The sequence below is a fragment of the Chrysemys picta genome, chromosome 5 (genome assembly GCF_011386835.1).
Source record: "Chrysemys picta bellii isolate R12L10 chromosome 5, ASM1138683v2, whole genome shotgun sequence".
Lineage (NCBI taxonomy): Eukaryota > Metazoa > Chordata > Testudines > Emydidae > Chrysemys > Chrysemys picta.
In genome coordinates this window covers 3,461,567-3,489,228 of record NC_088795.1, presented here as the reverse complement: position 1 = coordinate 3,489,228, position 27,662 = coordinate 3,461,567, and the positions used below count along the sequence as shown (strand labels likewise).

Below are 27,662 nucleotides of genomic sequence, written 5' to 3'. Positions count from 1 at the left end.
CACCGAATCATCCTCTTGAAGGACTGAGCCTTAAATTTTTTTGGCAAAACGTAGTAAATTGGTTTTGCTTATTGAGAACTTAAGCTAGATACAGATGTGCAAAAAGCATGTGGGTCATGGAGGGCCTTTTTCACTTTGTACTATTTGCTCCCTCCAAGTTCCTTTGCTCTGCATTCAGTGTGTAATTACCTATTTTATGTGTGGCTCCTTTGAAAGGGATGGGAAATTATTTTATACATCCAACAACATCTGAAATTGTTCAGGTGGGAGGGAGGAGCAGGCAGAATTGCCAACCTCAAGCATTCAAAAATCATGACTCAGACCCAAATTAAATTTGCCTGAAAAATATCAAAATAACAACAGTGGGGATGTTTTGATTTGTCTTCAGCACCCTGGTCTGACTGGCTCACAGTGTCAGCCAACCACAAGGGCTAGAAACGAACTTGTTTTACAGAGGAGCGTCTCCCATAATGAAAGCACCAGGGGGGTTGCAATAGTTCTGAGGTAAGAGCTAAGGCACTAATGGCATCTGCGCCCAGCAGGGAGCGATCCAGGGCCGGGCTGAAGAGGGTATGATTCATCTCGCTGGTCTGGGGAGGCTGAGTAATATGCTGTCTCTGGCCCTTTAAGGATTCCCCGCTGCAGTACTGGCCCTTTAAGCAGCCGCCTCCCTTCCCCGACACGCCCCCTAGCGCAGGGCTTCACAGCGCCCGAGTCACATGACAGAGGGGCGAGCTCCTGCCTTGGCGGCTGCGCAGTTCTCACCGGAAGCGTTGCCGCGTCTCGCCTTATACGCACTTCCGGGGGTGGGGTCGGGCCTGCTCCCTGTCGGCGGCCGGTGAGGGGGACGGCAGCGGCGGCGGCGCTATGGCCGGGATCAAAGGTGCTGGGGGCAGGCGCGGTTGTCGGCGCTGGGAGGGGCCGGGGAGCGGAGGCGGAGGCGGAGGGGCGCCCCTGAGACCCAGCGTCCCAGCTCCCCCCCGGGGCAGAGCCTTCGCTCCCCGGTGCGGGGCCCGTCTCCCTGGCAGGGAGCAGCGGGGGGGCCTGGCCGCCCCCAGCGCGGTGAGCAGCCGCGAGAGGCGGAGCGCGGCGCTCGCTCGCTCGGGGGGAGACCCGGTCCGGAGGCCTGAGTGGTCTTGTGCTCCGGGTGGCTGCCCCAGGGCAGCCCGGCCCCCGCCCCCCCCGGGATGTAGCTGCTGGAGGCAAACACGCCCCGTACCTCGTCCCCACTTGGGTTTGACAACAAGGGAGCTGCTTCCACGTGAAAACAAAGCCTGAGGCCTGTAGCACTTGGTTGTTTACCCTTGGCTCCCGTTCGTGAGGGCGCCTTGCAGACAGAAGGGCAGGAGGTCAAATTTTAAACACCTACAAAGAGTAAATTCTGCAATAGATATTAATTTTGCTTTCCCTTGCTCCTCCAGTGAAAGTCATCTTCTGGCTAAAAATTTCACACGAATAATGCAAATGGGCTGAACTTTGAAATGAGCCTCAAATCCTGCTTATTGAATGGATTATCCCATAATCAAACTTGCAAAAAATACAACTGGACCTATTTCTAAAGGACTTATATTCGCTTAGCACAATAAGATTTTAGCAAAGAAGCCCAGCCTCCTTTGGATAAACTCACTGCCTTATGCTTATTCATTGTTTGGTATCATAGGTCAGACATGGATAATTGTTCACAAGGCTATGTTCTGAAACCTTTTCTCTTAGGTGACTTTTTTTTAAATGTTATTCTGAAGTTATATTTGACTAAATGAGTGTCAAGTCACATGCAACATATACCTCATATAATTTTATTTCACACACTCAGATGTCCAAGTTTATATAAAAAATAAAGTATGGTAATTGCATCCACTAGAAATCAGTTTTTTTTTAAATCGGAAAATAGAAGTCAGAAAACCGAAGGAGTAGTCACACTTTCACATCAGCCAGTGGAACTGTTTTAAATCCTCATTTATCATCCTGTCAAATGATGTCCTCTTAAAACTGCTAGGTTATTTACCAATGAAAATGTTAACTTGATATACAGCCAAATTAAATTTTACAGCTACTATGCTTTTCAGAATTAAATCTTTTAAAGTGCTACCATTTGTGTATTAAGTAGGATTCATTCAAATCTACTGAAACTCAAGTTCCTAGATTTTTTCCACTGATTCCAAGCCATCAGAGCATTTTATTTCTCATTTGTTTCATATTTAATTTAAGGAGATGTTTATTGGTATTACAGTAAAAGGTTCTGTACACTTGTGTTCAGTACTACACAAAAATGTAACTTTGGTTACATGAACATTTATATTAAGCTTTAAAATAAAGTCTGTTAGATGAAATTTTGAATGTAATTTAAAGTGAGGCTCTCGCCTCTTTGTTTGCTACATGTTTTCACCTGTTAATACTTAAAGAACAAAGATGATGCAAGTGGGACTATCATATCCACCTTGGGACTTTCTGAAGCACAAGACAGGTTATAAGTCCCTTAATGTAACCTCATGGGGTTACTTCATTAATTAATCCTATTGTGAGGAAAATGTGATTTAACTTTGGCGGTATGATTAAGCTAGAAATGAGAATGAATAGAGGTTTCTCATAAAGCTGGTGTGTATATACTACACAATTTCCCAGTATAGATTCAGACAATAAAATAGAAATGAACAGAGTTTTTGGAACTGTAAAAAGTGTTTTCCTTTCATATTTTTCAAAATCGATTATTCAATTTGTGTTTGATGCTCCATTCCAGACAATGGAGCTAACAAAAACTCTGACCTCAGAGGACTCTGAATCAGGCCCTACATTAATTTGACAGCATTTTGCCCATCGGACATTGTACTGTTTACCCCGTACACAGTTTCAGTCAGTTTCCTCTATTTGTGTGGGTTATTTTAAAAGAAAATACAATTATACAGCAAAAATCAATGAGAGATCTCAGAAGCAGAGCTAGTACCTGAGGTTATTTCTAGCTCATTTAAAATGTTAAACAAAGGAATTACTAATATAGGAATATTTTAGATTTCGTTTTAAACCTGTTCCCCCATTAAGATATGGTGCTTTTGGTTCCATGTGTTCGTTTTTATCCAAAAACATTTGGAGGCAAATGACAGATTTTCAAGAAGCTGAAGTCTTACCAATTCTTAACCAGCCTGCTGGCTTTATTGTAACTCTTTCTTTAAATAACATCCTGAGATCAGAGTTATTTAACTTCACAGAAACATAAGGTATTCCCAAGAGATTTCAGAAAGCTTTTGTTCCTTTGTATGAATCAGTCCATTTAAAGTTAGGATTTGATTTATGAAAAATGTTACTGAAGATTCTGAAGTTGTATAGATATGATACAAATGAAGATTAGAGTAAATCTAGGATTTGATGAGTCAGCTTGCCAATAGCCAGAAGCTGTTCCATTCTATGCATCTGATGAAGTGGGCTGTAGCCCACAAAAGCTTCTCTCAAATAAATGTGTTAGTCTCTAAGGTGCCACAAGTACTCCTGTTCTTTTTGCGGATACAGGCTAACATGGCTGCTACTCTGAAACCTGTTGGATATTCTAGGATACTCTGTGTAAGCTCAAAAGCTTCTCTCTCTCCCCAACAGAAGTTGGGCTAATAAAAGATATTCCCTCCTCCACCTTAACTTTGAAAGTCTGTTAATGCAGCAGGAGGAATCTGTTACTGCAATGACACCCTTGACTTGTGTAGATATTGTTCAGCTTTGCCAATAGCCAAAAATATAGTTAATGCTTTCAGATTGTGTACTAGTGTTCCATGTGGTCCAACAATCTGACCATCCTGTTCTTGATTTGTGTTTTCCTTACAGCTTTGATTAGTCTGTCCTTTGGGGGAGCAATTGGACTAATGTTCCTAATGCTTGGATGTGCCCTTCCACAGTACAATAGGTAATGTATACAGTTTTAATACACTCTGACCTCATGGCCCTTTCACTACTGAATAGCCTGTCCTCCAGAGCCAGTGTAGTGAAAATCCTTGTACTGCACACTGGCCTGTTCCTATGGGCAATTTTTTGATTATGGATTGAAAATGTTGGAGAAAACACAACAAAGGTCACCTGTGAACTAGTTTGCAGTTATCTGGTCAGAAAAGGGAAATCAAGTAATATTTATAGGATAGTCTTAAATACAAACCATTAAGAAAAGCATCAGAAAAATGTTTCTCAAATACTCCTTTTATCCTATAACCTCTGTGTACTTGCGATTGACAAGGGTTTTAGCATGTATTGAAATGGGTAGTGAAGTGTATTGCTAGTGTGATTGCCACTTTGTCCAACAAACTCTATTGGATAGTTGACAGATTCACTGATACGTGCAGTGTTGTAGCTGAGTTGGTCCCAGAATATTCAAGAGATAGGGAGGGCAAAGTAATATCTTTTATTGGACCAACTTCTTGGTCTCTCTCACCAACAGAAATTGGTCCAATAAAAGATATTACCTCACCTCTCTCTCTAGATTCACTGATAGACAAGCTTGTAGGCCATCAAGCCAAAGGGCAGGCCCTTCTAGTTTCTTCCATATACCAGGTCTGTTTGATAAATTGTCCTGACCTTCCAACTGATGGTAAAATGAAAAAATTATACTAAACACCTCTTGCTAGGTAGGATGACATCCTGCACTGCTGTTGTGGGATAAGTTGTCCTCGTGGATATGTATTTTGGTCTGTAGCATCCTTTTCCCTGCTTTCTGTGTGTTGAATGTCAGGTGTAGTGCTAAATATACTTTGTGTGACCCCTTCTTATTGAGTGAACTCTAAACTTAAAATATCTGCCAAAGTATTAATTTTCCAAGTTCTTAAAAATATTATGGAGGCATTCATTCCATTGCCATGCTTTTTTTTATAAATGTCTGTGGAGAATAATTGTCTCCTTCCACAGATAATTTTTTTATGGGCAGCTTTTAAATCCTGTAAAGCTTGGCTTGGTTGCTAAACTATTCAGAGTGGAGTTGATCATATCTGGTTCTCTTAAATGATGCAATGAGGCTCCCAGAAAAACATGGACAAGAACTCCCTCTCAACCTGTTTTCCTCCACTGTCATTGAAGTCAGCTGAAACAGCCCCGGGCTTGAACATCCAGGGCTATTGCCAGAACATTTTCATCGGTGGCCCCACCTTAGTTACGGCATTCACTTCCCACATAAATGAACTGGAGCCAATATGTCTGTCAGTTCATGTTGGAATGCCCCATTTTTAAAGTTTTGCCTGAAGAGGAAAGGGATTAAAAAGTGGGGCAAGAAACTGTAGTTCGTAATATGTTTTATACAGGAATCACTGTGGTAGGGTCGTCTTGTGGGATAAAAGTATACTCATAAGGGTGTATATCAGGAAAAGCGACAATAAAGTATTTACTGTGAAGAAATGGGAATATTAACTCTTCTTTTTTTCTTTTCCCCAGCCAATACTGGCCACTGTTTGTTCTGTTTTTTTACATCCTTTCTCCTATTCCATACTGCATAGCAAGAAGATTAGTAGATGAAACAGATGCTACAAGTAATGCTTGCAAGGAACTAGCAATATTTCTTACAACAGGCATTGTTGTCTCAGCATTTGGACTACCTATAGTATTTGCCAGAGCACAACTGGTTAGTAATATTTCCATATGGGAACATGTTCTTTGCTAAATGATTCCATGTTGTGTAATACTTTCTCTGAGCTTAGTTTTGCTGATACATTTTGATATAACTGTTAAGCTAAGATGTTTAAAGTGTACCTGAGTACATGAAAATGTATACAATGCAAACATTCAAGAAGGAAAACAACAGCAATATAAAATCTTACCCACAGAAACAAAGCTAGAAATGTTCCAAATAATGTGGAGACCATTTATGTAATAGTTAGAAAGGACAGTTCCTTGGTGGTCAGCTATTTCTCTTTCTCTTCCTATATTTTTGTTTATTGAGCCTAACAAAAAGAAGAATGTCAGAATTATGAAAAAATGAGTGGCCCTCGTTCTAATCAATGTATAATTCTCTTCAATCCCTTAAAACACTCTGTACTGCTTTGTATTCTTTCACTTACACCTTTTAAAAGAATATCTAGTGTGCTTTAATTCCATTGAGAAAATCAGAAAATAAAGATTTTTTTTTTAAAGTTCTTTCCTAGAGGGAAACTTCCCACTAGAGTGTGGCTTTCAAAAGTGCCCGAGGAGTCAGGTGCCCAACTTCTATTGACTTTTAATGGATTCTGAGCACCTAATTCCTTTTAGATGTTTTTTTGAAAATCCCACTTAGTTACCAAGGTAACTTTTTTCTAGAGGGCTGCATCTATAATGCTGCGTTTAGGCAAGTCTAGCACTGGGGCTAGCAACCAAAGGAGCACCAGGGTAGATTGAGAGCAGACATGTTTATTATTGTGTTATCTAACCCTGCTTGGAGCAGGTCTAGATGATATGGTGGTAAAAAAACAGCTGTACCTGAACTCTAGCAATGGGGGAAAGCTGCTCAGGTGCCGGATCAACTGTGAGAGAATTGTTAAAATGTGTCAACGTGTACCTGGGCTTTGTGGTTTAATTTCAAATCATAACATACAAACTTGTCCTTGCATCAGTGAATTGTTATACTTCAGACCACATTCAGTAACTTTGCACGCTATTCTTTTTGTCTCATTTAGTTGCTTCTGCTGTCTAGTTCTCTGCATATGTAACTAAATTTCCCTTGTCCACAGATTTTGTGGGGAGCATGTGCACTCGTCCTCACAGGGAATACTGTCATCTTTGCTACTATCCTAGGATTTTTCTTGGTCTTCGGCAGCAATGACGACTTCAGCTGGCAGCAGTGGTGAAAGGAGTTTAGTACAGAATTATCATAGACATCTTATCATTCAATGGCCATCCATACAAACGAGAGAATGGGCAATAAGGAGAAATAGCATAGCAAGCCTTTGGTGTATTTTAGATGCTTCTTTTCACCTTGTTTATTGTAAGTGTACTATCTTCACTGACTTGCTGATGGATTTCAAGGTTTCTATTGTTTGGAAAGACACTTTGTTTTCACTTCATTTTATCTAAATATGTTTAGTTTCTCACTTCATTCAAAATTGTAATTGTTGGTTCCATTCTGTTTTTGTATTTATGCTACATATAAATGCTGGAACAAGAATTTTTGAATAGTTTCCTTGAGAGAGTTTTTTTAAAGTTTCTTTTAAGAGCAACAGCTATATTGAGTTAGATACATTTTCTTGTTTTTTCTTTTGACCATGGTGACTAAAATATGATGTACAAAGTAAGCAATTGTGCTGCCAAAATGCAACATTGTCAATAAGCAAATGTGTAGATTGTCAGTGTGTTTTGGTGGGGGTATGCGTACTGGATGGGAGTACCAGGTGTAGACTGTTCTGCTCATACCTCACTGTGACTGAAGTGTTGATGCCTCTGGCTTGGGGATGGGGCAGCTGTTCTGCCAATAAGCAGGTAATTATTTTCTGGGATCTGATTCCTATGTTTTTAACACCCTTAAAGGAGTACTTCCTCTTTTTTGTTCTCAACTCTTCTGTGGGTGTGACATATAAATCTCTTATGTGTAAGTTTATTGATGCTATAAAATGCAAAATTTAAATTGCATTGGTGAGAAAAGAAAACTGACATTTAATTCCATTTTCAAAAAATCTGTGTTGAAATGTTTCTATTTATAAGTATTGTATGTTTTTGTTCTTATGTCAACTTTTCACATTTTACCAAAGGGGAGGTAAAATGTTCATTCATGGAACTACTGATGTATGTTTGCAGCGTATACAAAATATTTTCCCCGCTTCCCTTTTTTAATTTATTTTATACATAGTATATATTGACTAAAATGGCTTTTCAAATGTAGACTAACACTGAAATCATAGGTATTTAACTTACGTAAGAAAATTGATTGCTATATTATATACAGTACAGTCAAAGCACAACTTTTTTTGCAAGTCTTTGACTGAAATGATTTCCTAGTGACTTTGTCAGTCTTTCAGTTCATGCATTATCTGTTAACAGTAATGTTCTCTGTAATAATTGTAGTTTTTGTTCCATAAGGCTGTCACCTGTAATTTACAATATTTAAGACAAGTTTTCTGCATACCTCTCAATTGTCTGATTTTAATTGCTGCAAATCCTATTTATTAGACATTTGTTGTGATACACAGTGGATTAATGCAGATTAGTCAGGCTTGATTATATTAGATGTATCAATAAAGCTGACCAAAAATACTTCTAAAATCTATTTTTATTCAACTTTTTTTTTTAAATGAAGATTAGAAAGCTAACTGTGCAGGCATGATAAAAATCGATTACTTAGGTCTTCATTACCAGTGCTTCAGTATAAAAAAGGCACAGAGTAAGTGGATCTTGTCTGTCTTTGTTTGAAAGGGGATTATTTTATTTACACGGATGTAAATGAACTATAAAAGTATTTCAAGTCTGATAATCATGATAGTTACATATGTGATATTGTATGTTCAAGATATTTAGTGTAGTGTGTACAGCTACCAGTCAGTCTATTAAGGCCACACAATGTTGTGGTTAAGAGCTTTGAGCAATATTCACCATAGCTGTAAAGGAACTGGAGAATAAAGTCCTAGGCATGCAGAAAGTGAATCTTTAGCAGATAGCATTTCAGTCACCTGTAAAGATGTGTAACAGAAGAATCTACTGAGTAAGGTGGACATTTTCAAAAGTACCTAAGTGAGTTAGAAGCATGGTTCATTGACTTTCAGTGGGACCTGTTCAGCTAAATACCTTACATGCTTTTGAAAATCCTCTAAACCAGTGGCTAATGATAGTACTTGCCTTCACACAAAAGCTAGCACTTGTGACTTTGACAACTCCTCCCAGATTCTTGAATTTTTTTTATGACCTGACCCAGTCAATTGCCCAAGAAATGAGTTCTGTTTTTCCCATGCCCACATTGCTTTCCTAGATGTCAATGTAATACCCTGCTACTCTTCCACTTGGACACAGAATTTTTTATATTTAATAGCGGTGTATTTTTTCTGTATATTAATTGCATTGACAGCATTGTGTTCTTGATCTTGCACACTAATTAGACATAGTGCTGTCTCTGGTTTCTAGGCTAGGCACTTGAGAGGTATGATTTTTCCATATAATATGCACTGAAATAGCATTGCCATCCTTCTATAGAGAACTTTTAATGATGAAACAATAAACATTTTAAATATCAGCTTGAGTTTTGGGTATTTAATGAAAATATACTGTTAGATTAATCAAAGAGTATAATCTGATGTGTTTAAAACATGGCTTGCTTTCCCTAACTTGTTTTCATAAGGTTGTCCTTGTTGTTGGAAAAATGTGCTTGTTTTCAAAAATTACTTGATGCAATTCTGTGAGCCAGTTCTTCATTAATCCGAGGCTTAACATTATATATTCATCAGTATATAATGATGTCCCAACGAACTCCAAAAAAGCCATAAAAGATAATATTTAAAATGTTTGGACACTTTTCCAAGTCTCTCTTTTCCATTTTCTTGACTTTCATTCGTAAGATGTAATATCAGATACTACCTCTCTAACATAACTGTATATGCCCCCAGGCTTACATTGCCAATAGATATCACAATATGGGGACTTCTGAAATTATATATAACAGTATGCTAAACCATACAGTAATATGTTGTCAGATATCCTCTTTCCTAGAACTGGAAGGGACCTTGAAAGGTCATCATGTCCAGCCCCCTGCCTTCATTAGCAGGACCAAGTACTGATTTTGCCCCAGATCCTTAAGTGGCCCCCTCAAGGATTGAACTCACAACCCTGGGTTTAGCAGGCCAATGCGCAAACCACTGAGCTATTGCCTCAGTACACACAAGGTATAAGAATACTGATTTATAAAGAGTGGTGTGAAATGCATCCATCAGCAAATTTCTGAAAATTGAGAAGTTGGTAACACACGCTGCCTGTTTCTATCAAAGAAATCAATGGAAATTGTGGATCAGCCCTTTCCTTTTTTCTAAAGGGAAAAACTTTTAACTTTATGGGGTCAAACCAGTTTCTGAAAACAAAAAAATGTGTATTTCTAATGTGTGAAATCTGAGGAAAATTATAATGGCTTCTGATGGTTGAATCTTTAATTTTCTAACCATCACTCATAAGTGAGGAAAACCAGTGAGTCAGAGTCCTGTAACAAGTAAGGGAAGAACTTATGACAGTAACAACAAAGAGCTGCTTTTCTGAAGTAAATGAGATCTCTTGGGACCAGAAGTGGGAGAAGTGTTAATGTACTTTGTTGGAGGCAACTGAGTTGAGACTATTACCAAATAAGGATTAGGGATTAGGTCTAAACATAGCAGTGGAGATTAATTAGCACAATGGAAATGGAATTTGACTAGGATAAGTAACTCTTGACTAAAAACTAAAATGCTCATGAACTCTGAACGGGCACTGTCTTCTGGGTGGAAAAGGCCAAAAAGTCATTGTGGATGGGTAGTTTAAAGAATAAGGCTGTTGTCAGGGCTCCCTCCCCACTCTGAACTCTGGGATACAGATGTGGGGACCCACATAAAAGACCCCCTAAGCTTATTTCTACCAGCTTAGGTTAAAAACTTCCCCAAGGTACAAATTCTTCCTTGTCCTTGGACGGTATTGCTGCCATCACCAAGTGAGTTCACCCCCTTTCCTGGGGGGGCTTGAGAATACTACACCTACCAAATAGGTAACCAAGGTGATCACAGACCAAACCCTTGGGTTTTTAGAACACTAAGAACCAATCAGGTTTTTAAAAGCAGAACTTTATTATAAAGAAAAACGTAAGAGCAGCGCCTCTGTAAAATCAGGATGGAAGGTAATTTTACAGGGTAATAGGATTTAAAACAGAGGATTCCCCTCTAGGTAAAACTTTAAAGTTACAAAAAACAGGAATAAACCTCCCTCTTAGCATAGGGAAAATTCACAAGCTAAAACAAAAGATAATCTAATGCATTTCCTTGCTTTACTTACATTTTTTTAATCTTAGATGCTTATTTCAGGTAGGGTTTTAGGAGAGGTTTTTTTCTTGCCTGATCCCTCTCTGTCTCAAGAGAGCACACACACAAAAGAGCACAAACAAAGCCTTCCTCCCCCATTTGAAAGTATCTTCTTTCCCCATTGGTCCTTCTGGTCAGGTGCCAATGAGGTTAATTGAACTGATAACCCCTTACAGGTAAGTGATTCTGTACCAAGAGGGATTTTACATTACTGCATACATAAAGGTTGTTACCCTTCCCTTTATATTTATGACAGCAGCCTATTGTATTAAAAAAATAGAAGGTTTTAGGTTGCATTTGCAAAAGGATGGAGAGTACAGACTTGTACTTTCTGCAATCACCTTGCCTCAAGAAACCACTGAGATGTTTATACAAAAATAGTGGTACAGTGGGTTTATATACCAGAGATTGGAAAGAAAGTGAAGTGTTAACAATGTCAACATAAAATCAAGCTTCTGCGTCTGTTGCCTATTACAAGTTACTCCTTCAATTAGTATAGTTTTTCTATACTTTTTCTAGTTATAGTAACAATGTTTAGCATATAGTTCTCTCAAATTTGTCTACTGTGTGCAACAAATGATTGAGCATGTCTAAAACCTCTAAATGTAGTCTCCCGTATCGCCTGTTTATTTAAAAAATAAGTCAGTGGCAACATTATCTACCAATTTACTATGGAAGTGTTACATGTACTATTATCATTTTAGTGTTTGTGGATAATAATCTTGCTCCCAGGCATTGTTGCTGAGCTGCAAGTTAAACAAGGAAAGGCTGTTTGTGCCAAAGATATTGTTAAAATCAAGTCCTGTAACAACAGCAAACTGTATATCATGGTCACTGTGTAGTTTGGCTATTCTTGTCAGAGGAGTGACATTCTGGAACAGCATTCCAAGAGGAGCAGTGGGAGCTAACTTGTTTCAAGACTGAGCTTGTTATGTTTATGACATTGCCTATGATGGCATGTGGCCCATGTGTGACCATTATTAGCAAATCTCTTCAAAGGCCAGAGATGGGACACGAGAAGGGAAAAGCTCTGAGTTACCAGATACCTGGTAAAAAGTTATCTGGCTGGTGGGGCTCGCCCACATGCTCAGGGTCTAACAGACTGCCATATTTGGGGTCAGGAAGGAATTTCTTCCAGGTCAGGTTGGCAGAGACCCTGGGTTTTTCTGCCTTCCTCTGCAGTGTGCGGCACGGGTCACTTGCTTGTTTGAACTAGAGTAAATGGTGGATTCCCTAACTTGAAGTTTTAAATCAAAATTTGAGGACTTTAATAACTCAGCCAGAGATTATAAGTCTATTACAGGAATGGGTGGATGAGGTTCTGTGGCCTGTGATATGCAGCAGGTCAGACTAAATAATCATAATAGCCCCTTCAGGCCTTAAAGTCTGAGTCCGTGGGAACCTAAACTGAAGCTGGAATAAGAGCTGCCTCAAGATGATCCCAAATGTGTAAAATCCTGCAGAAGTTTGCTGAGGAAATGTATGGCACAGGTGAAAAATCATCAAGAACAGACAAAGAATAGAGAGAAATAGTCATGTGGTTGGTGGAAAGCTGCAGGGGGGAAGATTGTCAAAAGTTGTTAGAATTTTTTAGAATCTACCATATATACTCATTCGTTAGCCCGTTTGTTTATAAGCTGACCCTCCAAGATGGTTAGGTAAAAATAGCAAAAACTGTATGACCCTTTTATAAGCCGACCCTATATTTCAGGGGTTGGCAAACTTTGGCTCCTGGCCTGTTAGGGTAAGCTGCTAGCAGGCCTGGATGTTTTGTTTACCTGGAACCTTCACAGGCACAGAGCCCCTCAGCTCCCATTGGCTGGGAACGGCAAACCGTGGACACTGGGAGCTGAGGGGCTCCATGACTGCAGATGCTCCAAGTAAACAAAACATCCCGACCAGCCAGCAGCTTACCCTAACGGGCCGGGAGCCAAAGTTTTCTGACCCCTGCTATATTTTAAAAGCTGGCATCACAAGAAACACTCAAAAGTTTTGCTAGAATTATTTTAATTCTAATGAAAAACCTGTTATAATAACTGAACAAATATTTATTCACCTTCAAAATTACAGTCAATATTTAAAATTATAAATAGATATTTAAAACAAGTAACTTAGAACAATATGAGACTTTAAAAAGTCTTAAAATCCTTCAGAGTTTGAATCAGTCTCTGATTCACCAACCAGTTAATTAAACTCGGCTTCAGTCAGAGCTGCACCTGCATTGTCATCGTAGATGTCGGCAGTGTCGTCTTCAGACTCAAATTCCTTCTCATCATCAGCCTCTGTTGTGTCATCAAATATGGCATCATCTTCTGACTCGTTGAGTGCATTGCTGATACAGCTTTTCCTAAATGATTTTTCTATCATTTCTGAGGGAATGGACACCCACACATCCTTGGCCCACTGGCCGACCAGATTGATTTCGGGCTTCATAAGATTCCCGCCTTTTGTCAGCTTCGCTATGCCTGTGCACATCCATTCAGACCACATTTTGCATAGCCTGTCTTTAAAAGGTTTGTTCAGGCAGACATCAAGCGGTTGTAGAACTGAAGTTAAGCCTCCAGGTATTACAGCCAAAGTAGTTTTCATATTTTTGGCCACATTTTTTCACCTCATCCATCTTGTGTGCCCTGAACATGTCCCAAACAAGCATAGCAGGTTTCTTGAAAAGTGCTCCTGGTCTCTTATTCCACGCTTTTTCCAGCCATTCAATAGTCCCACTTTCATCCATCCATCCCTTTTCGTGTCCACTTACGACACCAGCAGGAAATTTCATATTTTTAGGCAAGGTTTTTCTTTTAAAAATAACAGGAGGGAGTTTTGATCCATTTGCCAAACATGATAAAACCACCGTAAAATGTATTTTTTCATGGCCAGTGGTTTTAATTAAAACTGTTTTTTGCCAACATCAGTTACCATTCTGTTGCTCAGAAGATCGAATGTCCTTGGTGTTTTATCTATATTTCCTATTTGTGACAGTTCAAATGCATATTCCTTTTGATAGTTTATAATAAACCTTCGGAAAGATTCGATTTTTTTCTTCCAGATCTCTCGGCAGCTTTTGTGCTATCTTTGTTCACTGATGAAGACAGAGACCATGACGGTTCATGAAGCAAGTACACCAACCCGCTGATGCGACAAACATTGACGGCTTTACTGACTTGTATTTGTCATCTTTCGACATTTGCAGAGCACACAGATGAATTCCAGTTCTAGTGACAATGTACCCATTTTGTCAATATTCAACAACCCAATTATTGAGATCTTTCTCTAGCTCAGGAAATGAAGCGCACCTCGTTGGACATTTTTTCTTGCTTCTTAGCATGTCTTTTAGTGTTATTTTTTCGCCATTCTCTTACTTCCTTCTCATTGATACAGAATTCACGAGCAGCGGTGCAATTGTTTGCTTCTGCATATTCAACAACTTTAAGTTTGAACGCTGCATAAGCAGACCTTTTTCTTTTGATTTCACCGTTCATTTTAAATACTAGTATGAAAATAGATTATTATTGTAGTTATAGATTTTGTAGGACTTTATATAGGAATGTCACCTGCTTTATCACAGTCAAATTATTATTATTCTTTGTTTATTTCAAAGCAGCCCTGTAGATTGGCACGTCTGTGGGGATAACAGGCTATTTCAATTTTATTAGCGATTGCATTGATTCTGCATGTTATATTGGCTCGAGACTCATGAGGTCCATTGGTAGAAATGCATGAAGAGATCAAATTACACAGTAGTGGACTGACACCAGTACTATAGTAGTATCATTCATTGTATTTTTCTGATTGGCTTGTAAGGCATAGCATTTTGTGAAATGCATGGGTCAAATGTCATGCAGATGTGCAGCATAGCTCTTTTAGTATTCCTTTCAAGCTAATTTAGTCCACTAAACAAAGCCTTTGCAACTTTAAAAGGCTGCAGTATTGACATCAAAAAATGGGTTGGCAAACTTTGGCTCCCAGCCTGTCAGGGTAAGCCGCTGGCAGGACATTTTGTTTACTTAGAGCATCTGCAGGCATGGAGCCCCTCGGCTCCCGGTGGCCACGGTTCGCCGTTCCCAGCCCATGGGAGCGGCAAACCGTGGCCACAGGGAGCCGAGGGGCTCCATGCCTGCAGATGCTCCAGGTAAACAAAACAACAATGTATTAGATATTCAATTCAATGATTCCATAAAGTTTAAAATCAAATTTTGGTGTAGACCCGTTTATAAGATGACCCCCTCTCTTTGATGCGTCACTTTTTTACCAAAAATATTCAGTTTATGAACGAGCATATACTGTTGGGGGTGTATTCTATATTAGACAACTGACTATCATAATCCTATTATACATAGCAGGTCTGTGTAAATCTAACTTTTTTTTTTGCTCTAAATTGTTCAAATCTATAGGATATTAACTTTCCATTTCAGGGGGAGGCATAATCTGAACACAGGGTAGGGACCTCTACTGCGTTCTGATCCTGGTTCTGTCTAAGTCCATATTCTTATTTATATTACCTTAGTGCCTAAGGTCTCAGTAGGCTAGACACTGTACAAATCTATAGCAAGAGTCCCTGCCCTGAAGAGCTTACAATTGAAAGACAAATCAGACAAAGGGTAGAACAGGAAACAGAGGCATAGTGAGGTGAAATGATGTGCCCAAGTAGCAAGCCAATGGCAGAGCTAGGATTAGCTCCCAGGTCTTCTGCCTCCCAGTCCACTATTCCCATCCACTGGACCATGCTACCACTTCAAGCAGAGCCAGGAAGCAGGCAGTATCTGTTTTTCAGGTGGGAAAATAGATTTAGAGGTTGGCTTTGTGATTGTATAAATCTCTCTGCCTCAGTTTCCCCATCTGTAAAATGCAGCTAACAATATCTAACTTATGGTTTTGTAAGTATTTCGTTTTCTTATCTCTTAGCATTGATACAGTACTTTCAGAAAAGTTGTCTGCTTTTAATCAATTTTGCAGGTGTGCTTAATAGATATAACTGAAATTTTGCCAAACTTTGAGAGAAATATTGCCACAGGATTAGCTATTCAAACTAAAAAGTGATGCAGTGCAAACGTTGAAATCAAATGCAGCTTAGATTTTTACAATATTTTCTCTCAAGTTATAGATTTTACAGTCAGAAGGGGCCAATGCATGCAGAGAATAGCTTGGAAAGGCACTCCCCCCCCCCCCCCCCAAAAAAAAAAAAAAGGCTGCAGAAAGTCTAAAGCAGACAGCCAAAATGACGAGTTAGCGAGAGGCTGGCGCTTTCAGGAGGAGTGAAGATGGACCCAAACTCCAGTGTGCCCGAAAGTTCAGGAGGGAGTCAGCTCCGCTGTAGTTTTGTCCAATCCACTGGCATCAGGGCTGGCTCTAGGCATGGGCTTGGGGCGGCCCTGGAACGGAAGCTTCTGCTCCAGATCTAAACTTTCCCTAAGTCCCGTGTCTGAGGCCGAGCCTGGGTGAGGGCGCTCCCAAGCTGGCTCCAGCCCCAAGGCGCTGGGAAGTTCGGTGTTACTCAGCCCCAGGGTAACAGTCTGTTGTCCAGCCCGGCGCGCTCCCTGGTGCTGAACGTTGTAACATTCCTGGGTCAGACGGTGCCTAAACCCGTCCTGCCGCACGTGAGCCAGGCAGGCCTGGGCTGGTCCCCCCGGGAACATGCGCTGTGCCTAGCGCAGAGCCTGTCACAGGAGCCCCGTTACACGCGCGCTTGCGGGCGCCAGGCGCCCGGGACCTGCCGCAGGTGCTGCCCAGGAAGCCGCGTGTGGCGATGCCAGAGGGCGGGCGGGCGCTGGGGGGTGGGCGGGGAAGCGGGGCGGCGCCATCGCGCCTGGTTTCGGCAGGGGACGAGGCGCCAGCCGGCGCAGCTGCTGGGGAGGCCGGAGGGGGGCGCGCTCCCTGGGCCCGGCTCTCAGCGCTGGCCTGACGTGGGGCTCGAGCCGAGCGTGTACAGCGCCGAGGCTGGGAGCCCTGCGGCGCTGACGGCGACGTTCGCCCCGGTCCCGCCTCCCTGCGGGCACGCGTCCGCTTCCGGGGGAAAGGTGACGAGCCGCCCCCCGTCTCTCCCCGGTCACAAGATGGCGGCGGCGGGCGGCGCGGGGACGGCGGCCGCGCTGTGGAGCGAGGTGAATCGCGGCGGCCAGAACGGAGACTTCGGCCGCGCGCTCAAGTCTGTCAACAAGCGTGAGTCCCGCGCGCGCGCAACTCCCCCCCCCCCCCCGGGCGGATGGGCCGGTCCGCGCGTCTCCGCCAGCCTGTATGGGCCGGTCCGAGCCGCGCGCAGGCCGGCGCGTGGGGGTTCCGGGCCGCGGCACGTGCTGGGCCGGGTCGAGACCCCTCCGTCCAGCGCCGGGCTGATCCCGGTTGCGGGGGGCCGGCACTGGCTGGGCCCGGGGCTCCCTGCCGCTGGGCGGCGCGGCGCGGCCCCAGGACTGTCCCGCTGCTGGCAGGTGCCATATGCCGACGTGTAACACACACGCCGGCTCGGGCAGTGCCTGCCCTCCCCCGGCTTCCGCCTGATGGCCCGGAGCAGCGGCGCTGGGCTTTCCGCACTGCCCCGTGGGGCCGCTGAACCCCCACGTCTCACCCCGCTGATAAACTGCTGGCTGACAGTCCGACAGTCCGACACAGGGCTGCAGCAGTGTCCCAGCCCTGTTCCTGAAATCTTGCAAACTTTCTCATTTCTGTCTGTATGAAATGGTAGTTTGTACTGACTTCCCTAGAGCTTTTTATGTAGCTTGTTCCAAAACTAGGCATCTATCTGGCGGAGTTGATGTACTCCCCTCCCCCCGAGGACCTCTGCGTACCCCTCTGATTGAGAACAACTGGCCTTGAGCACCCAGCTGCATGCCTAGGCCTCCGTCTGTTAAAAGGCAGCACAACTATAACAAAGGCAGAGAGAGCCTGGTACCTTCCATACCTGGAGCTTGAGACCCTCCAGCCCGATGTTTGACATGACTGAACAAAGACTGAGATCGCCTGTTTGCCCAATAACTTTTAGAAAATCCCAGCTATATAAGCATGTATCTCCATTGGCGGGGAGGTCTCCTAAGATGTGGCTTTGTGTTAGTCTAGCTCAGCAGTTTTCAAACTTTTTGAGCTGAGCCCTTTGAGTTAAAATTTTCAGTTGTGCCCCTCCCCCCCCCCCCCCGACAAAAAATGGTGAGTCGGGGAGGAGGTGGCACTCCCTCTCCGAGTCATAGAATATCAGGGTTGGAAGGGACCTCAGGAGGTCATCTATTCCAACTCCCTTCTCAAAGCAGGACCTAATCCCAACTAAATCATCCCAGCCAGGGCCTTGTCAAGCCTGATCTTAAAAAACCTCTAAGGAAGGAGATTCCACCACCTCCCTAGGTAACCCATTCCAGTGCTTCACCACCTTCCTAGATAAAAAGTTTTCCTAATATCCAACCTAAACCTCCCCCAAACTGCAACTTGAGACCATTGCTCCTTGTTCTGTCATCTGCTACCACTGAGAACAGTCTAGATCCATCCTCTTTGGAACCCCCTTTCAGGTAGTTGAAGGCTGCTATCAAATCCCCCCTCATTCTTCTCTTCTGCAGACTAAACAATCCCAGTTCCCTCAGCCTCGCCTCATAAGTCATATGCTCCAGCCCCCTAATCATTTTTGTTGCCCTCTGCTGGACTCTTTCCAATTTTTCCACATCCTTCTTGTAGTGTGGGGCCCAAAACTGGACACTGTACTCCAGATGAGGCCTAACCAATGCTGAATAGAGGGGAATGATTATGTCCCTTGATCATGCTGGCAATGCCCCTACTTATACAGCCCATAATGCCATTAGCCTTCTTGGCAACAAGGGTACACTGTTGACTCATATCCAGCTTCTCGTCCACTGTAACCCCTAAGTCCTTTTCTGCAGAACTGCTGCCTAGCCATTCGGTCCCTAGTCTGTAGCAGAGCATGGGATTCTTCCGTCCTAAGTGCAGGACTCTGCACTTGTCCTTGTTGAACCTCCTCAGGTTTCTTTTGGCCCAATCCTCTAATTTGTCTAGGTCCCTCTGTATCTGATCCCTACCCTCCAGCGTATCTACCACTGTTCCCAGTTTACTGTCATCTGCAAACTTGCAGAGGGTGCAATTCATCCCATCATCCAGGTCATTAATAAAGATGTTGAACAAAACCGGCCCCAGGACCGACCCTTGGGGCACTCCGCTTCATACCTGCTGCCAACTAGACATCGAGCCGTTTATCACTACCTGTTGAGCCCGAAGATCTAGCCCAGTGGTCCCCAACACGGTGCCCATGGGTGCCATGGCACCTGCCGGGGCATTTATGTGCGCCCGCCTAGTGCCCAGCAGGGGAGAGAATCTGCGGCCCCGCGCCTGCGGTGGATAGAGAACTCCGGGGCTGCAGGCTGCGGGCTCCGGTGTTCTCGGTCCCTGGCAGGCGCAGGGCCCCAGCTTAGGCCGGAGAGAAGCCGCAGCCCCCGCGCCTGCCGGGGACAGAGAACTCCAGGGCTGTAAGCGCCAGTGTTCTCAGTCCCAGGCAGGCGCGGGGCCTGCCTAGTGCCCAGCAGGGGAGAGAAGCCGGGGCCCCGCGCCTGCCGGGGACAGAGAACTCCGGGGCTGCGGGCGCCGGTGTTCTCTGTCCTCGCGGCTTCTCTCTTCTCTGGATTCATATATTATGTAATATTAAATATGATGTTTTTCGTATTATTTAATGTACAAATACAAAATAAGTCTTGACAAATTGTTGGCGCCTGCCACACTCTTCTGAAAACATGAATGTGCTACTGGCCACAAAAAGGTTGGGGACCACTGATCTAGCCAGTTTTCTATCCACCTTATAGTCCAGGGGTAGACAACCTACAGCACATGTGCCAAACACGGCACGCGAGCTGATTTTGAGTGGCACGTTGCCTGCCCACTGAGAGGAGGAGGAGGGGCGGAGGGGCCGGAAAGCGCCATGCTGGGGGAAAAAGGGGGAGGAGGGAAGCTTGGCTGCCGCAGGACCAAGCTTCTGCCTCCTGCCCCTGCAGGGGAGAGCGGGGGGGTCCCGGCTCCCCGCCCCACCGCTCTCCCCTTCGGGGGCAGGAGGCAGAAACTTGGTCCTGCGGCAGCCACGCTCCCCCCACCCCCGTTTCTTCCCACAACGTGGTGCATTCCGGCCCCTCCTCCTCCGCCCCTCCCTGCTGGCGACAGAGCAGAGCCGAGCCGGGCGCAGCATGCTCGCTGCTCCGTAGAGGAGGCAGAGAGAGGTAGGGACGGGGCCTTGGAGAAGGGGCTGGAACAGGTCATATCCCTCCCAGCCCCCTGCCATGTGCCGCTCAGGGCAGGGGCTGGGAGCACCCCAGCCTTCTGCCCTGCACCCCCCACACCCTCCAAGCCCTCTGCCCTGCACCTCCACACCCCCCCCAGCCCTCTGCCCTGACCTCCCCCCAACACCCAGCCTTCTGCCCTGCACCTCCCCCCAACACCCAGCCTTCTGCCCTGCACCTCCCCCCAACACCCAGCCTTCTGCCCTGCACCTCCACACCCCCCAGCCCTCTGGCCTGCCCTCCCCCCAACACCCAGCCTTCTGCCTTGCACCCCCACACCCTCCCAGCCCTCTGCCCTGACCTCCCCCCAACACCCAGCCTTCTGCCTTGCACCCCCACACACACCCCAGCCCTCTGCCCTGACCTCCCCCCAACACCCAGCCCTCTGCCCTGCACCTCCACACACACCCCAGCCCTCTGCCCTGACCTCGAGTTGCCCCGCTCAGCCCGCTGCAGGCCTAGGTGAACAGAACCCCAGGCTGGAAGCGGGCTGAGCAGGCTGGCGGCGTAAGATCAGCATTTTAATTTAATTTTAAAGGAAGCTTCTTAAACATTTTGAAAACATTGTTTACTTTACATACAACAATAGTTTAGTTATATAATATAGACTTATAGAGAGAGACCTTCTAAAAAACGTTAACATGTATTACCGGCACGCGAAACTTTAAATTAAAGTGAATAAATGAAGACTTGGCACACCACTTCTGAAAGGTTGCCTATCCTTGTTATAGTCCATTCATCCAGCCCATACTTCTTTAACGTGCCGGCAAGAATATTGTGGGAGACTATCAAAAGCTTTGCTAAAGTCAAGGAATAACACATCCACGGCTTTCCCCTCATCCACAGACCCAGTTTTCTTGTCATATAAGGCAATTAGGTTAGTCAGGCATGACTTGCCCTTGGTAAATCTATGCTGACTGTTCCTGATCACTTTCCTCTCCTCTGAGTGCTTCAGAATTGATTCCTTGAGGACCTGCTCCATGATTTTTCCAGGGACTGAGGTGAGGCTGACTGGCCTGTAGTTCCCCGGATCCTCCTCCTTCCCTTTTTTAAAGATGGGCACTACATTAGCCTTTTTCCAGTCATCCGGGACCTCCCCCGATCACCATGAGTTTTCAAAGATAATGGTCAATGGCTCTGCAATCACATCCTCCAACTCCTTTAGCACCCTCGGATGCAGTGGATCTGGCCCCATGGACTTGTGCTTGTCCAGCTTTTCTAAATAGTTCTAAACCACTTCTTTCTCCACGGAGGGCTGGTCACCTCCTCCCCATACTGTGCTGCCCAGTGCAGCAGTCTGGGAGCTGACCTTGTTTGTGAAGACAGAGGCAAAAAAAGCATTGAGTACATTAGCTTTTTCCACATCCTCTGTCACTAGGTTACCTCCCCAATTCAGTAAGGGGCCCACACTTTCCTTGATCACCTTCTTGTTGCTAACATACCTGAAGAAACCCTTCTTGTTACTCTTAACGTCTCTTGCTAGCTGCAACTCCAAGTGTGATTTGGCCTTCCTGATTTCACTCCTGCATGCCTGAGCAATATTTTTATACTCCTCCCTGGTCATTTGCCCAATCTTCCTCTTCTTGTAAGCTTCTTTTTTGTGTTTAAGATCAGCAAGGATTTCGCTGTTAAGCCAAGCTGGTCGCCTGCCAGATTTACTATTCTTTCTACACATCGGGATGGTTTGTTCCTGCAACCGCAATAAGGATTCTTTAAAATACAGCCAGCTGAAGCCCAAGCTGCCTGGCGTTGCTGCCCGCCCACCCAAATGTTCCTCCAGGCCCCCCGCAATTTGAAAACCATCTCAAGTGACTTTCATTACATCACATTTTACTGTATTGACAACCTCTCCATCTACAGATATTTGTGTTTGTCCTCGGCTCCCAGGATCCTGATTCTGCAGTTGGGTCTGTGTAGGCAGAGCTTCATCGACCTCAGTTAGGCATTGCATGTTCTTAGAAGCCTGCCTGCATGGATCTGATTTCAGGATCAGGGCCCCAGTGTCATGTATGTTCTGTGAAGGTAATGCTGGTGGTCAGGCAGCTGGTTTTCTGTGACCTCTGCTTTTCATGCTGACTTGTTTAGTTTTATTCTTTCTTAGTGCTCCCCTCATCTTTTCATTTATCCACTTGTTTGTAACTTTACACTTAGATTGTAAGGTCTTCCAGGCAGGGATTGTCTCTATTGTGTTTCTACAGTGCCCAGCACAATGGGGCCCTGGGTTATAGGCTCTACAGTAATACAAATAATAAAGAAAAGCATCTACAGTACAGTAGCAAGATGCAGACTATATTTTATTGAGTAGTAATATTATGTGAACAGTTCCATTGCTAAAGTATGTTGTGGCTTCATAAATCCATTGGTTTGCAATCAGGCTAACCTTGGTAAGAGAAAGGAAAAGGGGGAAAACTGATGGAAGGAGAAGCAAGAGATGAAGAATTCATATTTAAGCCCTAGTCCTGCATCAGAGGCTGTAGTTTGATTGTGTTTAGGATGTAGTTTGGTTATGTTTAGCTATGTGACCTAGATAAGGTTCCCGAAGAGCCTGACGTTTTCTAGGTGTTAAATTCACCTTGTTCTGTCTCCATAAATGTATTAGAATTCTGATTCTTGTAAGTTTTGTAGAAGCACCAATAAGCTTTGTCAAATCAGAGTTTGGGATTGTTGGGTGGCACCCAGGGAGCTTCAGCCCTGCGAGATTTTGGTCTGGAGGAAGGAGCCTTGGTCTGTGTGTGCAGCTTTGGAAGCAGCTGACCTATGGCTAACTGGAGTTTGGACAGTCAGGGTTGAAGGGTGTTGTCATATGACTGTTAGGGTATGTCTACACTACGGGATTACTCCGATTTTACAGAATTCGATCTTTGGCAACAGATTGTATAAAGTCGAGTGCATGCAGCCACACTAAGCACATTAATTCGGCGGTGTGCGTCCATGTACTGAGGCTAGCGTCGACTTCCGGAGCGTTGCACTGTGGGTAGCTATCCCATAGTTCCCGCAGTCTCCCCCGCCCATTGGAATTCTGGGTTGAGATCCCAATGCCTGATGGGGCAAAAAACATTGTTGCGGGTGGTTCTGGGTACATCCTCCTCCTCCCTCCATGAAAGCAACGGCAGACAACCGTTTCGCGCCTTTTTCCTGGGTGAACAGTGCAGACGCCATACCGCGGCAAGCACGGAGCCCGCCCAGCTCAAGACAGCAGTCATGAACAGTGTAAACACCTCACGCATTATCATGCAGTCTATGCTGAACCAGGACCTGAAAAACCAGGCGAGGAGGAGGCAGCGACGGCAGCGCGGCGACGAGAGTGATGAGGACATGGGCATGGACACAGAATTCTCTCAAACCGTGGACCCCCTGCGCTTTGGAGATCATGGTGTTAATGGGGCAGGTTATAGCCGTGGATTGTCGATTCTGGGCCCAGGAAACAAGCACAGACTGGTGGGACCGCATAGTGTTGCAGGTCTGGGAGGATTCCCAGTGGCTGCGTAACTTTTGCATGCGTAATGGCACTTTCATGGAACTTTGTGACTTGCTTTCCCCTGCCCTGAAGCGCCAGAATACCAAGATGAGAGCAGCCCTCTCAGTTGAGAAGCGAGTGGCGATAGCCCTGTGGAAGGTTGCAACGTCAGACAGCTATCGGTCAGTCGGGAATCAATTTGGAGTGGGCAAATCTACTGGGGGGGCTGCTGTGATGCAAGTAGCCAAAGCAATCACTGAGCTGCTACTATTAAGGGTAGTGACTTTGGGAAATGTGCAGGTCATAGTGGATGGCTTTGCTGCAATGGGATTCCCTAACTGTGGTGGGGCGATAGATGGAACCCATATCCCTATCTTGGCACCGGAGCACCAGGGCAGCCAGTACATAAAACGCAAGGGGTACTTTTCAGTGGTGCTGCAAGCACTGGTGGATCACAAGGGACGTTTCACCAACATCAATGTGGGATGGCAGGGAAGGGTTCATGACTCTCGCGTCTTCAGGAACACTGATCTGTTTAAACGGCTGCAGCAAGGGATTTACTTCCCAGACCAGAAAATAACCGTTGGGGATGTTGAAATGCCTATAGTTATCCTTGGGGACCCAGCCTACCCCTTAATGCCATGGCTCATGAAGCCATACACAGGCAGCCTGGACAGTAGTCAGGAGCTGTTCAACTACAGGCTGAGCAAATGCAGAGTGGTGGTAGACTGTGCTTTTGGATGTTTAAAGGGTCGCTGCCGCACTTTACTGACTCGCTCAGACCTCAGCCAAACCAATATCCCCATTGTTATTGCTGTTTGCTGTATGCTCCACAATCTCTGTGAGTAAGAGTAAGGGGGAGATCTTTATTGCGGGGTGGGAGGTTGAGGCAAATCTGATTACGCGCAGTCAGACACCAGGGCGATTAGAAGAGCACACCAGGAAGTGTTGCGCATCAGAGAAGCTTTGAAAACCAGTTTCATGATTGGCCAGGCTACGGTGTGAAAGTTCTGTTTGTTTCTCCTTGATGAAAACCCACCCCCTTGATTGACTCATTTCCTATAAGCAGCCCACCCTCCCAAGTTCGATCACAGCTTGCTTTCAAAGGAAATAAAGTCACTATTGTTTAAAAATTATGCATTCTTTATTAATTGATTATAAACATAGGGCGAGAACTGACAAGGTAGCCCAGGTGGGGTTTGGGAGGAGGGGAGGAGAGAAGGAAAAGGCCACTTCAAAAATTCAAAATAATGACAGCCTTTTGCTTGGGCTGTCCACTGGGGTGGAGTGGCAGGGTGCACGAAGCCTCCTCTCCCCCTCCCCCGCGTTCTTGGACGTCTGGGTGAGGTGGCTATGGAACTTGGGGAGGGCGGTTATACAGGGGCTGCAGCGGCACTCTGTGATCCTGTTGCTGTTCCTGAAGCTCCACCAGACGCATGCATCAGCCTCAGCATTTCATCCTGCCTCCTCTGATCCTCCTGCCGCCACCTCTCATCTCGAGCGTCTCTCCTGTCCTCACGTTGGTCCCTCCTATCCTCAAGTTCATTGGCAGCTTTCCTGTACTTTGATACCGTGTCCTTCCACTCATTCAAATGAGCTCTTTCATCATGGGTCGACTGCATGATCTCTGAGAACATGTTGTCTTGTGTGCGGTTTTTTCACCGCCTTATCTGAGATTAGCCTTCAGGACGGAGGAGGGAGGCTTGAAAAATTTGCAGCTGCGGGAGGGGAAAAAAGGGAGAGAAGTATTTAAAAAGATACATTTTACAGAACAATGCTTATACTCTTTCACGGTGAACAACACTATTCACATTACATAGCACATGTGATTTCGGTACAAGGTCGCATTTTGCATCTTAATATTGAGTGCCTGCGGCTTTGGTGTTAGAGATCACAGATGCAGGGCCGGGCAACAGAATTCGGCTTGCATGCGGCCATGGTAAGCCATTGTCTTTCGGCTTCTGCAACCTTCATAAAAGCAGTGCCCTCCTTTCCCATACCAAGCAAAGCCCATTGAGTGCTGCGGTTTTCGTGTTAACATGCAGCAGCAGAAACCAAACTAATACCCCCCCCCCACCCCCCCGCGCATCCAATTCTCTGGGATGATCGCTTTACCCCTCCCCCCACCGCGTGGCTAGTATCAGGGAAGATCCCTGCTAGCCAAACGCGGAAAGCTCAGTGCCAATGGTCCCCACACCCCACCGCTTGGCTAACTGCAGGGAAGGATTTCTTTTCAGCCACAGGCAAACAGCCCAGTAGGAACGGCCACCTCTGTCCCCTTCATTAAATTCCCATATTTCAACCAGGTTACCATGAATGATATCACTCTCCTGAGGATAACACAGTGAGATAAAGAACGGATGTTGCTTGAATGCTAGCAAACACTAGGACCATACGCTGCCAGGCTTTGTCATGCAATGATACCAGATTACTTGCTACTAGCATGGCATGGTAAAGTGTCCTACCATGAAGGACGGAATAAGGCTGCACTGCCCAGAAACCTTCTGCAAAGGCTTTTGGAGTACCTCCAGGAGCGCTTCATGTAGATGTCCCTGGAGGATTTCCGCTCCATCCCCAGACATGTTAACAGACTTTTCCAGTAGCTGTACTGGCCGCGAATGCATCCCAAGTCCTCAGGGCAAATTAATCATTAAAAAATGCTTGCTTTTAAACCATGTTTTATATTTACAAAGGTACACTCACCAGAGGTCCCTTCCATGGCCTCATTGTCTGGGATACCGCCTTGGGAGGGTTGGGAGGGTACTTCAGTCAGGCTGAGAAAAAGAGAATGGAGTGCTGTGTGCTCTCCGCAAGCTCGTCGTCCTCCTCATCTTCCCCATCCGCAGAATCCTCAGGCATGGCTGAGATTACCCCCGCCTCGGAATCCACGGTCAGACGTGGGGTAGTGGTGGCGGCCCCCCCTAGAATTGCATGCAGCTCAGTGTAGAAGCAGCATGTCTGCGGCTCTGCCCCGGACCTTCCGTTTGTTTCTTTGGTTTTCTGGTACGCTTGTCTGAGCTCCTTAACTTTCATGTGGCACTGATATGAGTCCCTATTGTGGCCTCTCTCCATCATGCCCTTGGAGATTTTTTCAAATGTTTTGGCATTTCGTCTTTTAGAACGTAATTCTGCTAGCACTGAATCCTCTCCCCATACAGAGATCAGATCCAGTACCTCCCGTACGGTCCATGCTGGTGCTCTTTTTCGATTCTCAGACTGCATGATTACCTGTGCTGATGAGCTCTGTGTGGTCACCTGTGCTCTCCACGCTGGGCAAACAGGAAATTAAATTCAAAAGTTTGCGGGGCTTTTCTTGTCTACCTGGCCAGTGCATCCGAGTTCACATTGCTGTCCAGAGCGGTCACAATGATGCACTGTGGGATAGCTCCCGGAGGCCAATACCATCGAATTGCACCCACACTAACCCTAATTTGAACCGGCAATGTCGATTTCGGCACTACTCCCTCGGGGAGGAGTACAGAAATCGATTTTAAGAGCCCTTTATGTCGAAGTAAATGGCTTCGTTGTGTGGACGGGTGCAGGGTTAATTCGATTTAACGCTGCTAAATTCGACCTAAACTCATAGTGTAGACCAGGCCTCAGACTACACCACTTTAGATACCAAACCGAGGGTGGTATAGGGAAAGAGCAGGTGCTTTTCTCTTTGACATGTTTTGGGAGGAAGGAGTGGATCTGTTTGTTTTTTTCTCTGTAGTCGAACTGTAAACAATTAATGTTGTATGACAAAAATACAAACTATGTTCCAAATTTTTCCCTCCTGTCTTTCCCTGGTAGCAAATCTCAGTCCTGAAATTAATCCTCTTGTTGATCTGGACTTGCTCTGCTTTTTCTCAGTGTACTTGCCCTTTTGTTCCTGAGTAGGGATTGCAGAATTGATGATGCCCAGTTCTCGAGAACCTACTAGTCCGGCTTTGACCTCTCGTCTGCAGAGTGACATGCGAGTGCAGTAACCCTGGTGCTATCTAGCCCTCGGACACTTTCACATTT

At 45.0% G+C, this 27,662-nt stretch overlaps 2 protein-coding genes across 3 annotated transcripts in view; both read left to right on the top strand.

The window, feature by feature from the left end:
• Positions 1–723: 723 nt before the first annotated feature.
• LEPROTL1 (leptin receptor overlapping transcript like 1) lies at positions 724–9,148 on the top strand. The gene is made up of 4 exons (XM_005308577.5): positions 724–883; positions 3,808–3,886; positions 5,395–5,581; positions 6,663–9,148. The coding sequence occupies exons 1-4, from the start codon at positions 868–870 to the stop codon at positions 6,777–6,779; spliced, it is 399 nt and encodes a 132-aa protein (XP_005308634.1). The 5' UTR covers positions 724–867; the 3' UTR covers positions 6,780–9,148.
• Positions 9,149–16,720: 7,572 nt separating this feature from the next.
• Positions 16,721–27,662, top strand: part of SRP72 (signal recognition particle 72) — a 75,353-nt gene continuing 64,411 nt past the window's right edge. For both annotated transcript variants that reach the window (XR_006176867.2, XM_008162785.4), the window contains exon 1: positions 16,721–17,102. Coding sequence is in view for 1 of the 2 variants with exons in the window: in XM_008162785.4 (XP_008161007.2) it covers positions 16,997–17,102 (106 nt within the window). In the remaining variant the exon portion in view is untranslated. The remainder of the gene's footprint in view (positions 17,103–27,662) is intronic.